At 37.7% G+C, this 14,811-nt stretch overlaps 1 protein-coding gene across 2 annotated transcripts in view; it reads right to left on the bottom strand.

The window, feature by feature from the left end:
• The window catches only part of NCOA2 (nuclear receptor coactivator 2), a 197,138-nt gene that overhangs the window by 15,982 nt on the left and 166,345 nt on the right, over positions 1-14,811 (bottom strand). For both annotated transcript variants that reach the window (XR_012633103.1, XM_074898853.1), the window contains exons 14-21: positions 11,869-12,078; positions 9,628-9,843; positions 8,851-8,980; positions 5,733-5,898; positions 3,580-3,858; positions 2,620-2,697; positions 1,857-2,094; positions 128-305 (exon numbers count right to left, since the gene is read on the bottom strand). Coding sequence is in view for 1 of the 2 variants with exons in the window: in XM_074898853.1 (XP_074754954.1) it covers positions 128-305; positions 1,857-2,094; positions 2,620-2,697; positions 3,580-3,858; positions 5,733-5,898; positions 8,851-8,980; positions 9,628-9,843; positions 11,869-12,078 (1,495 nt within the window). In the remaining variant the exon portion in view is untranslated. The remainder of the gene's footprint in view (positions 1-127; positions 306-1,856; positions 2,095-2,619; positions 2,698-3,579; positions 3,859-5,732; positions 5,899-8,850; positions 8,981-9,627; positions 9,844-11,868; positions 12,079-14,811) is intronic.

Below are 14,811 nucleotides of genomic sequence, written 5' to 3'. Positions count from 1 at the left end.
AATCTTTTTTAGGATATAGTTCACAATAAACTATCAAACAATTATAGAAAACAACTCCATAAGTAAGTGTAGACCTTAAATGACCCCATTACGCTGTGTATTCATTTTGGTTTTGTTCTGGATTTACCTGTTTCCACCCATATTCCCTTGTGCCCACCCATTCATCTCTGTAGAGGACTGATAGGCAGGATTAGCCTGAGACTGCTGAATCATGGGGCTTTGAGTATGAGCCAGTCTTGGAGACATCAGTGGACTCTGAGGAGTGGTGGCCCCTGTGAAGCCTGGATCAGGCTGCTGACTAATACCTGAAAGAAGAAACAAGAAATTTAGCCACTGTAGATTCAAAGCTAAAACAAACCAAGGTCCCATACCTGCAGACATGTCTTTACTTAAGTAAGTCTACTTATGTAGACTTACTTAAGTAGTCCACCTGCAGACTGTCCTACTTAAGTAATCTGGAACCTACAACTTTGTGACTTAATGTGGGATTTAGATTAAAAGTAAGACATTATCAACTAATATTATACGCATAACCTTAAAAAAAATTTTGCATGTGTTGGCTACCTGTGTGTCCTAATCACATAAGTGGTCTCATTCCTCTACAGACCAAAAGAAAAACACTAGTAAGTGATTGTTTTTTCCCCTCCAGAAACTGCATTCAAACGAGCAAATAAAACATATTGCTTCTGTCTATAAATCCATTTTGGTGAAACTTACGCAGGACCCATTTACTGCATGGCACTGCCTTTTAACATTTAGGCTACAATTTTCAATTTTTTCTAATGTTCTTAAAACCTTAGTACCTCTATTTCTGTGTCCCTGCAAAAAGAGGCAATGCCATTTTGTGCAATCATTTAATGATTTTATAAAATCAAAAAATTATCTAGATGCAAAGAAATCCTAATTTAAGATGTAAAATGCCAATTGTGTGCAGAAATTATGTCTTAAACCAAGTCACTTTGGTCTTATTTAAATTCATCACAAACAGCATACTCAACAGAAACAAGCCACTCTTAATGCTGGGATAAGAATCAGGCGGAATAAAATCTGTTTTTACATTTACTGTCTGCGTGACTTAACTTCTTTGTATCTTTGTTTATATCATAAAATGGGAATAACACAATGTCTCTTAATTTTCATAAAGCAATTACAAATACATGGAGTAAAAGCACTACTATGATTTAGAAACTGGTGTAAAAGGTAAGAGATTGGTAAGAGTAGACAGCAAATTTAGAATTGGATGGCCATAATTTGTTGTATCAGCAGAACTTGCACATAACATATTATTTAATATAATTGCAATATAACTTATACAGTACTTATCATTATAACATACACATGAAGAATTATGTTTCCTGGGCAAGAATCTGTCTGATATTTAAGCAGGATCTCATTATCAAAATGAAAAGAATTAGGTACAGCTTTGGTTTTGGTCATTTTATGCTGTTCACTATCAATTCACATATTTTTCTTCATTCACACTTTATATATTGGTTTGTTTAGTTCAGTCAAAATTCAGAGTCCAACAAGCCAATACATCCACATATATGTGTTCATGTGTGCATACACACTTTTATCTGCATGTATCTATCTATCTATCTAAACAAACACACACCTTGCACTTCTACTATTGCTCAAAAGAAGAGCCGTGCTTGGAGAATTCGTGGTACTAGAGCTAGGAAAGTGGAAGGCACTATGATGCACTTAAGGACTTCCAAGGGGCCCCAACCTTCACGTTTCCCATTGTTCCCAGGGGGCCAGGCAAGGACCTGTGGGAGTGGGGCTTGAACCCAGCAGTGGGGAGGACACGGGGGACTAGGATTGCAGAAATGCACTGGAGGGGGTGGAACCAGTACCATAGTTTGGAGGAAATGGAAACTGCTGTGCGTTTGCCTGCGGGATCCGCGGATTGCTCATGGTTGCTGGTATGCCACCGGCGGCCACCATGCTGGGGGTCATGCTCAAGCCCTGCCCTCGCATCATCAGCGTCCGCTGCTGCACCTGCTGCTGCTGCTGCTGCATCTGCCGCTGCCGCAGGTGCTGGCTCAGGATCTCCCGCTGCCTCTGTGCCAGCATCTGCGCGTTGATAGGACCCTGCAAGGAAAACCACCACCACCTATCAATAACCCCTCCTCAAGCAAGCTGACCTGTGGAGGCATTTCCACTGGAGTAATCTGGCAGATTCCAGCTCTTCTTTCCCCTCATCACACAACTAACAATAATATTAAACGGGACAAAATCATCCTATTAATACTTCTGCTGGGAAAGACTTCCAACAGTGCAAGAGTCAGTAACTGAAATAATACCAGTGTTTAATGTTGCAGTGATTTGCAATTGCAAATAGAGTAGCTCATTAAAATTGCATCTTTAGGAAATGAGAAGCTTGGTTAAAATGCAGTTATATTGTATGTCTAGTAAACAACCATCCACCCCATGTAAATACGAGAAAGACTCTCAGAAATAAAACAGTAAAATACTTCTTATCACACATACTGCATTATTTGTATTCAAGCTTTAGAATTTATTATATGTGTTTACCACATACCATTACTACCCTATTTAACTGGAGAGAGAAAGAAGAAAACAAAGTGATTTTTAAAAAAGTACTATTTCTCTCACCTGTGTTGGCACTCCAGGTCTCAAAGACAGATTCATATTGGAGACACTACTGATCTGATTTATCAGTGGCTGCCGATTCTAAAGAAAAAAAGAAACAACCCAACACAAAACCCAGAAGTTTTTAGAAGGAAAACAAGAAAAGGGAATTTTTATATACAGAGGTATATATGTCTACTTCCCGATCAGTTGGTTTGAGGACCTAGTTTTACATATCCAAGCAGGGACTAGTTTTGCTGCTCAAGTCCTATTACTATTCACAGAATCCTGTTTCATAAGGAGATAACGCACTATACAAATGACAACACAGGCACTAAGCTGTTTACCAAACATGCTGCCTTTACAGCTCCTACTGTTTTTGAGTTTGGGACTGGACTGTTGAGGTTTACTCTCAATTAGACCTTATCCTGATGTCTGAAGGCAGAAATGATCTTTCCTCCTCCACTAGAAAAGCATTAATATCTTATTTAGAGTACTACAAACCTATAAATTTAAAAATGAAACAAGAAACAACAACTTAAAATGATCCTTAAAAGTTGACCAAGGCTACCACAAGGAAAAGATGTAGGTAACAGGCAGCAACAAAGAAAAGGCACTTCGGTTAACTGGAAGACTCAAGATACAACAAACAGGAAAAGACCTGTACAACAAAAAGCACCCTGTAGCCTTCCTAAAAGAATCAGTGAGACTTAGGCTTAAAAACTAGGCATGTTCCTGAACAGTGTTAGAGAAAGAATAACGGAAAGATGCAAAAAAGATTACAAAAAACGAATGTGCAGGGTATTGTCTCAGCAAAACTCATTACGGCTAGTGTTTTTAGTTTCAAAGCAGAATGACGCTATAATAAAGCAGGGTACACACTTAAGACCTGGTCTCCTCGCAGCAAGCTGACAGTCAGTCAGCCGGCTCTGCCTCGGAGAGGCACCTGCGCCGACGTGGAACCGGGCACGGGAGGGGAGGTACCTGCTGTGCCTGGAGCCTGTGCTGCAGCTGGAGCCGCAGCTGGTTTGGCTGGCTCTGCACGATGCTGGCGGGCCGGAGGCTGGGCCGGGGCTGCATGCGAAGGGCTGCGTACCCCGGGCGCTGCCCCATGGGGTGGAAGCTCGGGTCCTGCATGGGCGCGTAGCTGCCCTGCGCCATCTGAGCCTGCGCCGCGTACTGCTGGGAGAACACCGGAGCCTTCTGCTCCATCAGGATGCTCGACTCCTGGCTGGGGAAGGTCTCTGGGTCGACAGCTTGGCTCTGCAGAAATACATGAACAATAGAAACAGTTGGCAGGACATGGCTTTTCACAGGATTATGTGAGACTAATACAGTCACCCTGCAAAACCAACCTGCTAGGCTGTGAATGCTTTTAAACAGAAAATTACATAAATTTTCTTTACCTAAATATAAAAATTCAAAACAAATAGAAATGCATTTTTTGAGTGTCAAAACATATTCATGGAGACAAATTCCTCCTCTCTTCTTTTCTTTTTAAAACAAAGACCCACAGTCTTTGTCACATTCTTAGCATCATCACTCTATCATTCTGCTAACAAATAGAAACCTGAAATGACAAATGCTGTATCAAAATCTGTAAATGAAGTGTTGCCAGCACATTTTTGCCACTGAATACAAGATAAATTCAAGATGTTACAAATGAATAAGGATAAGAAAGTAGATATTTATCAGTATCTTTAAACAAAATAATGACTTCAAATAACTATTACAAAAGCTAATGTGAACAGAGAGCCTAATTCTTTCAGGGCACTTTTGGAAAAACTGATTTACATTAGCATAAAAAAGCTAACACAATTCTAAACTCCATTCTAGATACTCCCCTAATATTTGCTCTAGCCAGAATAATTTTATAGCTTATTCCACATCGACTTTGCAAATCAAGTTAAATATAAATTTCATTGCCCTCATGAAAGAAGACTTTAAGCTCCTATAAAAAGTTTGACTGGTATTTTAAAAACATGTTTTGAAATACAACAGTTCTGTTATCTGCAAAACTGTTTCCACTGAGGTATTAAATAAATAGAAAGTTATTTACCACTTAGTTTAAAATAAAACATTATTCATAATTTTTTGGTAGTGGACACTGTAAAATTGAAGTCCACCAATAAATTATATCTCCAGTTTAACACCTCACTGAGTTCTCTGTTGTACCAAATAGGCTTGGAGATAGTTTTCTCATGTCCAAAGCACGATTTCATTGGTCCTATTTCATATGTAAAATGCAGAGCTAGTTCAGAAGTTATGCTCAGGATGCTGATGAGTGCTGGGAAATGAAATATGTATTCTAGGTTTGTCTGAGAATATTAAATCATTACAAAGACATGTAGAGTTGTTTTTGGAAAGATGATTTTGATGCCAGAATCATCAAGCACTAACTTTTCCCCCCCAATTTTTTTTTTTTATACCACACTTCTTTACATCATATAAGACTGAAATGGACCAGAACCAACTGGAATCTACTAAGAAAATAACTAGAGAAAAAAATGGATGAAAAAGAATAGAACAAATTCATGCTGCAAAGTTTAGAAAACATGTTTACAATTTAAAAAAAAAATCTGCTTTTAAGTGCTTGGAGTGGAATCAGCTGCATCAGGTGAAACTTGTCCCTTAACAGACATTAACTAAAGGTAAAACTACAGGTGAAATTACATGTTACAGGTTTGCTCATGCAAAAGCTTGTGGCCCCCATCACATAAAGGTCTTGATTTTGCTCCTCTGCTCCTAGGCCTTCATATTCTTTTTTCATCTTTCCTATATCCTGATGCTGGCTGTGATCTTACCTTTTTCCCACACAGTCATTTCTTTGACCACCTAATGAGCAAAAGCTTCTGGCTTCGGACAGGTTAGTTGCATAAAACAAAGTGGCGCAGCACAGGTCAGAAGCAGGAGAGCTAGAGTGTGGCAAGGGAGAGGAAGGAAGACTAAACTTGGGGCTGAAGGAAGCTTTTCAGGTGACCCTGAGCTGTTAGAGAGACTCCCACCAAAATACGTAACTCTATCCTAGCTGGCAAGAAGTGTTTTATAATCCCCTTTTTCAACACATTTTACCTCCACCCTGACAACATATACTTTAAACGCAATACATAATACATGCAATGTAATGTCCACTATACCTGGCTAACCAGTTCTGGTATTCCTAGAGCCCTGTCGATTTCTTCTAAACCATCAAAATTCCTTAACGCCATGTAAAGCTGATCCAGGAGAGCACCCTCATCACTTGGTGACTCTGATGAAGGATGATTACACAAGAGATCATCTGGTGAGCTGCCAAATGGTTGCCTGTCAAAACATGAACACAGCGTTGGTAAACAGCTGCTGAGAAACAAGAAATAATATCAGAGGATTAGTACTCAGATTGAACTAACAAGTGGAGACAGAAATTATTTTCATCACTGCCAATTTTGTTTAGAAAACTATTCCAGATGAAAGTTATGTTATGCAAAGAAATAACTAAACAGCGTGATTAATGTCTGTCAAGACCCTGCAGGCACTGTGTGTCTGACAAGTAAGCAAGTCCACCAAAGGTACTGCCGAGTACTGATTTCATATTACAGAGACAACAGAGGAGCACAGTATAGAATATAGTCACTGAACGCAGAAGACTAAATAATTTAATCGTAACTGAATTTTAGATGTTAGATTAAGTATACTATCACAGGTAGAAAAAGAACTGATTTCCACACACACTCTTCTTAATTGCTTCTCTATCAGACCAAGCAAGCCAAAGAGGTCACAGAAGGGTCTGAGGACTATCTGAGCTGGCACAAATGGAACATCTGGAAAAGCTGGCCAGAAGCATGAGGGAGCAGGGAGAAAAGGACATTCCCCTTTTTGTTTGCAGCAAAACACTGCATCAGCTCAACCCACCTTACGGAATCGCACACTTGGGTGCCAGTTTATGCACTTGGTTATGTGCCTCAGAAGGGTGTCAGCAAGAATTTGGATATTGTCAGGCAGAGTGTGCTGGCGCTATAAATCCTGCTTACCTCACCCCTGAATTTGTATGCAAAGCACACTCACAGTTACAAAGGCAGAATAAAGATTTATTCCAAACCAAAAGGATAAAACTTACTGAGAAACAAACTAAATCTGAAATAACACCTTATCTGCAGCCAAATGACATATTTTTATTTTGCAGTTCACACACAAGCTTTACTTCATGTACAATATTACGAGACTACTATAGAAAATACAAAGAGCAAAGCATTCTGCAAGCAAGGGCAGCTACTGTATGCACATCATGGCAGAATCTCATCCCAGATAATTACTCAGAGACAACAAAAGCTGTCACACATGCAGGGAGGAAACAGCACTATATGTGAGCCCTTTTTACATGTCTGTTTGGAAAAACAAAGAAACATGTTTGTGTATTTAGTTTCCATAATGAGATATATGGTTGCCATGGAAGTCTAATCTCTCTGTCAAAGCTAAGCAGAAGGAAAGAGCTGCATCGTCAGGCTATAACACCTAAAAAACCAAAGGATGGCAGGCAGGAAAACTAACAAAAACATCTTTTAAATTAGATCCTAGACTGTAAGAAATAAAAATATGGATACATATGACATACCTTTAAAACATCACAAAGTATTGATCAATCTCATATAGAGAGAAGTTTCTATAACTCTCACAGATGGAATTATAAATCAGTAAAAGGGAAGAGGGGAAAAAAAATCCTTTGAATCAAATTGCTTGCAAACTTTAAAGATGACTTAAAAGAAGGAATCTGTGATCTGGAAAAATAATTGATAAGGCGAGCCAAAAAAACTCCCTCAAATTGTAAACAAGCACGAATACATATGATAAAAAAAAAGTCTAACACATTTGTCAAATTCTGTGTGTTAAACAATGACCATTACTTTGGGGTTTTTTGCCTTTTTTATATAGCACAATGATAATGTTTAACTTTTCTCTAAAAGAATTATTTTTACTCAGGATTTAACCTGTATCAAATTTAATACTCATTATGGTAATTAGATTATAAAAATACAAATACCAGGGATTAATAAATAAGAAATGCCAGCACCAAGCAATTCATCATCTCTCGGTGCAAATGATCAAAATATGGTTACTTTTAGATGCAACACGATTGGAATTTTTTTCACCATCTTCAGCCACAAGGAAATTATAAGAAATGCAAAGGTAACAAAATGGAAGAATTATCTGCCTGGCTTGTTAACCAGATATGGCCCTGTATTTTATTTTATGGTGTCATTTTAAGTGAATAATTAAGTTATGCAGACAGTGATTTTGGCATATGGATGCCAATATGAGAATTAGCACCAGGAAACAAATTGAAAAGCATGGAAAGTTACAGAGAAAATGCCACACTTAAATTTACAGATAATAATTTAAGACATCTTTCCATAATGATAAGAGAATATAGTCAGAAGATTAACTTTTTTCAAATGCACTTTTTTCCCCAACATCTTCCTCTTCATTTTCTTTTCAGTGCTCCCCCCATTTACTACTGAAAAATATCCCAACTTATGCAGTTCAAAATATTTCAACAATTTTCAATTACTTGTCCATTTTGTATCACTTATACAGTCCACATATATATATAGTTTCTCTAATGTAAGCTGCAAACTTTTTGGAGAAGACATAGCTCTTTTTTAAGAAGTGTAAACTGCTTTTCATAGTTTTAATAATGAACAAAGTTAATAGATTACATACGAGTTAATGAGCTGTGATCAGACTGCAGTTTTGGCTACCTGAGAAGGAACTTCAAGAAAGAGACAGCCTCCCTTTCCCTTCATCTTTCCTTCCTTGCCTTTTACAGAATTTAGGTCAATTGAAAAACCCCGAACAAAACAAGTTAACCATGTCCTGCTCTACCTAAAATGCTACCCAGCTGCAGGAAAACACAGCTATGTTATAACTACAAAGGCTCTGCTATTTTTCTACGTTTAGTGTTACGTATGATCGTTCACAGTAAGAACAACAAAATCAGACAGCATCAATGCCCACATTAATGCTCGAGAGGTGAAAATGGTACAATTACTCAAAGCACTGGCAGCATTCACTGTGAACTTCCAATTCTTCCAACACATTAAAAAGAGAGCATTTGTAAGTATTACTTGGACAGGTACACATTTAATAAGCATAAAATACTACAAGCATTAAATTGATGTACATTTGTTGAATATTTTATGTAGAACTTTGTTTCCATGAGGTGTATAAAATATAGGCCTGTAAAATCTCTCTGTGTTTTGAGGTGACACTAAGACTCACCTGTTCTGATTACCAAAAGATGCCTGATCTATAGGCAAGATGCTGTCTGGCCACGGTGCAGTCTGATTTGGAGGTGCCTGTTGTTGGCTATACTGAGGGCCTCCTATGTTCATCTCCAATTCGGATGGCCCTAGTCAAGGAAAAATAATCACATAACTTCTGTGAAAAGAATCTATTTTCATATTAATTCTTTCCACTGAATTATGTATGTTACAGTAAAAGCAAACAAAAACATTAAGACTTCAGTAACATTACACTTAAAAGCGTCTTGATCTTTTTGTTAAAAATTGCTTTTAAAATTTCAGAAAGTAACATGAGAAATCTGAAAGTGGTTCAAAACTGTAAAACAGCAGATATGACATCATAGATCCAAATATTAGTAAGATAGGCATAAAAAAAAAGACAGTATATCGAGTCAGTATCAAAATGTACTTGCTTTACAGTGACTAAGAACAATTATAATGTTCACAGCATTTCCTCTTTAAAAAACCTACAGCCTTTAATAAACAAGGGGAGCTTCATATCCCCTTTCTTCGGCTGTACCACTGTGGACCTAAAGAGTAGCAGGAATTGTTCATATCAATACATAAATAGAAAAGTTAGTGTTTTATGCACCTTCCTTCCCACTTCCACAGCAAACTTTCACTGCGGAATATGGTTCTCATCAAATCTATAATTGAAGCGAATATTTTACTTTGCTTTGTTTTGTTTTTCTGCTTCATCTTTGACAATCCAGCGTATGCCAAAAGGTAAAACTCCACATGTGCCCTGACTTACCCATATTCATGACCTGAGATGGAAGCATCTGCCTCGGGCCAGGCTGGTTGCTGGGTCTCAAGGGGATGCTGGCCGTGGGGTTGCGGATCATGCCTGCTTGCACCGGCCTGTTCATGCCACTAGCTGTGGGCGCACAGGTCACCCTCACAGCAGGAGCTTGGCTTCCCCAATCTCCAGATGTCATGGCAGGCCGAGGTGCGTTGCCACCGATCATTCCTGCACAAAAGCCAAACAGACTCAGGTGCCGGCACATGATTCAGAACAGCTTTACCATTACAACTGCCTGATGAGCTGCATTTTTAGCAACACAAATGCAGAAGAGTTTCACTCAAAGCACACGGTACCACAACTGCCCGTCCAGATGTGCAAAGCTACAGAATGATGCCTTACGCTGCTTTGTTAAGGGACTGGAGGTTATTATACATTTTACAAGAGGAAGATCCTTTTATCATTTCCGAAACGCTGTTCAGAGTAAGTGTTCCCACATGTAGTCTGCAACAGGTGCTGAGGGTGTGTGGATAGCCCTAACTTCCTTCCTCAGGAAATGAATCACGTTTGCTGATGTGTGTGTCAGTGCTTTACTTTCCAAGTGCTAAGTGAGAATGAAGACTTGAGTAACAACATGTTATTGCTACACACACTTACAAGTTAGAAGGCTTGAATTTAAATTTTCATTCTGCAAACATCTTTTGGCGAGTCCTTTCATTCAGAACTTAGAGCCTTCTTAGCTTCAAGGCTCACCCAGATAATCTTGAACCAATATACAGTGCAGGGAAATTACTCACAGGAACTTTCCGATAGATGCTGAAGTTCATTACCGTTATTTTAGGGGAAGTCCTCCTACATCTACTGTAAACAACTGATACAGTTTATTTACACTTGGAATATATAGAGTACTACACTCTGACAGTAGTGCCAAAAAAACCCAACCAAACCCCACCACAAAAATCCCCAAAACCCAAAGACATGCATTCATAGTATCTATACATTTCAGTTCTATACAGTCAAGAGAACAGATAAAAAACTGATTTCAGATTGGACTACTGATCTCTACAGTTGCATTTCACAACATCCTTAAATGAATACTAAAAGCCACACAAATAATTATTACTATTCCTCAGTTCAATTATTTGGTGATATATAACCAAGGAAAAAAACCCTCTGAAGAGGGCCATTGTTTCAGCTACTGTATAAAATTTGCCTCAGTGTTACACCCTCAGGTTTGTTCTGTTTGTGTACACATTCTATCAGCTGAAATATGTGGTGTGCTAGAGCAAACGGCAGGAACACAGATAATACTCTCTAACTTGTATACATAAGATGAATAACATCCTCTAATATGTATACAGAACATGAAAGTAATGGGACACTTGAAAGACTGCAAGTTGACCTCTAAACTGCTTAAATAGGATATCTCAGTGTCTGGCAGCATGTCTTTTTTAATACTGATGCAAACTAAATATAAATTTTTGACAGTGAATAGCCAGCTGAAATGACTTACAATACCCATTTATTTACTCACTCAGAGTTCTTAGCGGCTGTTGTACACTTGGACAGTCTCAGACTATGCACTAGTTGAAATAAGTCAATCAGCCAGACTTTTCTTGTGAAACCCCTATGCTATCTTTGTACAGTATTAGGACAACATGAATCAATCAACGCACCACAGATCAGGAATAAACTATGAGAAAAGGTAATTCAACTGCAACATCTGATGTCTCCCAAAAATTTGTTTCAGAAACTGATGAAAACATCAGCATTTCTTTAATTTAAAATGAGAACTAAGGCTAATAAATAAAGGATAACTGAGGCCAAAACCAAGGTCTGTAGAGATATACATCATAAGGACAACAACATTGCCCACAGTTTTGTTTTGAAAGAATGTCCGCTACAGACAACTGCTCATTTATTTGCTTTTTCGAGGCAGAAAGATTGGATTTTTACCTTTCTGAGCCCCAGCTGAATCTGGAACATTGATGTGAACAGACTATAATTGCCAATACACTGTGTTCATCTAGAAGTTTTCAAGTAGATGAAAAGCAGTGCATAAAGAGCAGGACTAAAAATATGCAGAAACAGAAATGAAAAATAAGTATGCCAGTACATAACAGCCCATGAAATATGATTTTTTCCAGGCTTTTTTACTTATAATAACCTGCACTTGTAATAACCCCAACATTAAGTTACACATGCTATAGTCTGTTACTCAATTATTTTTTAAAAAATGGAAAGTTATCTTACCTGTGCTACTGTTGCCTAAAGTTCCTTGACTTCCTATCATCCCTTCATTCCTGCCCATCAGTCCCGGCTGAGGTATTACTGAATAGGGGCTACTCGTTCTTATGGGTGGGAAAGTTCCTGCACCTGCTGGGTTCTGCAGTGTGATGTCAAGTGGTAAATTCTGGTTTGGTAATAACCTGCCCAGTTGCCCTGCTCGTGGATTATTAAAAGCTAGACAGGAGGAGCAAAGAAAAAAGCAAAGTTAGAAGAATGGAAACTTTACTTGTTAAAAAAAAAAAAGAACCCAAACACACTTTAAGCTCTTGGGTTGAGCTATTTAATGCTGTGTAATTTAACCACTCCATAACTGTCTGAGAAACATCCCTTCTTGACATTTTTATGTAAATTTCAAAATGGAACATTCTGACACTAAACTACATATGATGTATATTTTAAAAACTTTAAATGATGCCATTTAACTGACAGAAGAGCCACTACAGCAAAATATACCACTATGTGATGTGCATACTACTGCCAATTAATCTTATACCTAGTAGGACTGTAATTGCATGCAGATGTCATCCTGAGGCAGATCGTTAGGAATTATCTCAGCTTTGAATCTTTTCCAGCATAAGCTGTGCCCCTGCAGAAGTTACCAAAATTAAGGACAGACTGAGTCTATACCAGATCTTGTAGCCTCTTTTCTACATATCCCTCTTAAATTCTTTAAACATTTTTTTTTCATTAATAAAAATAAATGCTTCCATGACTCAGCAACAACAAATAAGTGGTCCAGAATTAGAGATGTGCCATCATAATACTCTGGTAAACAAAACCATGCTTGATGGTTACTGTCACCTTTATATAACCATTTTATTTTGTTGAGGTGTTTTGTGCTCTTAAAATCAGCCTCTGCAAAGAAAACTGCAGGCTGTCTCAGAAAAGTGAGCTTCAGACCATGACTGGCAGGCATCTGGCTCAGCTGGTCTTTGGGCAATGTTCCAATGCATGAAAGCATCTCCTGTGTGCACAACTAGTTCTCAAACACGAGTCAAACATTGACCTTGTGCCTATGATTCCACTTCTAACCATACCAACAAAATACATACAAAATAAATTAACCACTTCTGTGAAATTATTACTTGCAATACCTCTTGATAGCTTCCCCTAGGAGAGTCTCTGATAATGGCATCCTTAAAGTGACTTCTGCACTTTTATATTCACCACATTATAAAGAGGTTAAATAACTTCTTTCTTATTTTAGATCAAAGTAGTGATATTTTGATACTTTTGAATCTGAGAACTTAAGAGTTTTATTAAGCTTGTTAAAAAGTACAGAAACATCTTATTACAAAGGTCTCTGACTTTTCTTCTTATTTTATAAAATCAGATTACAGGAACTCATTGTTTTTTTGTTTTTTTTTTTTAATGTAAATTCTCTGCCAGGTGAATTTGCTTATATGTGTGTATAGGAAATACACCACATCTCATACACCTAATTCCTACCCATGAGATCAAAATTTTGTCTTGACCACTCAAACAAGCAAACAAAACTTACTTACAAGACAAAAATGACCATACCAAGCTTAGGGTCATCATAAAGCGTAAAACCAAACTTCAGTTACAGTTTCAGAACAGTTTGCCCCAAAAGTTTAAAAAAATCGCATAGGTGAGTAGTTATGATTGGGTAGCTTTGCCAGCACCCACTGATCCTACAAAAAGGAAAGCTGGAAATGCAGAACAAATTAACAACACAGTTGATGAGGTGCTGAGATCACATATTTGTCTCTTGGTCAAGACAGAACTGAAGGAGACTCCCAAGTCTCCTTGTCTGCCTGTCCCCCATGCAACAAACTCTAGCAATTTGGCAAATCTAGCATATTTTGAGTCTTTTTTTTTTTTTTTTTTTAAAAAAACCAACAACAACAAAAACCAGGTAAAAATATTTTAAGTATTTTCATGTAAAACCTATAAAATGAAAGCTGGTTATTTCATCAGAAAAAAAAAAAAATTTAAACCCCCAAATCTCTTTCAGAATTGTGTATGTCTTGACAGTCATTCTACATTGCTTTCTTTGAGCATATGAGAAGCCACTCACTGTTTCTGTGCACCTGTATGCTCTTCTACAGAAAACAAGGCAGAAGTTCCCTAGGGGAATCAGGCACAGACACAAGACTGAGCTGGGGGAAAAAGTTTTAGGGTTTTAATTTACATGGGAAACAGGATGCTGCTTTTACAGAACTGCTAACCACTGAGACACTCCCATTTATAATCATACTGTTACTGTACTGCCAGTAGCTTTGAAAGCAGATTTTAAGGCAAGTTAACTCTGGAAAGCCAAAAGGCTACAGTGGAAGGAACCAGCAGACCTTGCTTCAGAAAAAATATGGTAAAAATTTCAGATGCATGGAGATTTCCTTCTGATTTACGTGCTGTTGCTGTTAGTACTCCCATACTTACAGAAATGAGCACATTAAATCAAAGCATCTTTCTCTGAGCAACACTGATAACACATGATAATTTAAGGATCTGTAATGGTTTTAATATTAATTTAAACACTAATAATTATTAATATTAATCTAACAATTTCTAAGTAATAATACGAGTTCCTTTGAAAGCGGCACGGTGTTATTTCAACATCATCAGAATGGCTAAAAGTATTATCTAAGCCCTATGTTTTATTAAAAAAACACCAGTGTACATTTAGGGAAGTAAATAGAAATATATAAAGCCTGTAAAATATTTGCCATCCTAGGCAATAGAAATAAAAAACGAAGCAGTGGCTTTTTATGCTATTTTCTTCAACATTTATAGCCGATAAGACACCCATCTTGCTCGCTTTCCGTTATTCCATGGTGGTAGACCAACATTTCAACGCCGATTTGTAAGTTAATTAATAAAGTTAAGGAACACTGTCAGCTGGAAGTGACTCAATTAAAAGCCACAATTTCAGACTAAACTCGG

Source organism: Athene noctua, chromosome 2, assembly GCF_965140245.1.
Source record: "Athene noctua chromosome 2, bAthNoc1.hap1.1, whole genome shotgun sequence".
Taxonomy (NCBI): Eukaryota; Metazoa; Chordata; class Aves; order Strigiformes; family Strigidae; genus Athene; species Athene noctua.
This window is presented reverse-complemented; position numbering and strand designations above follow the sequence as displayed.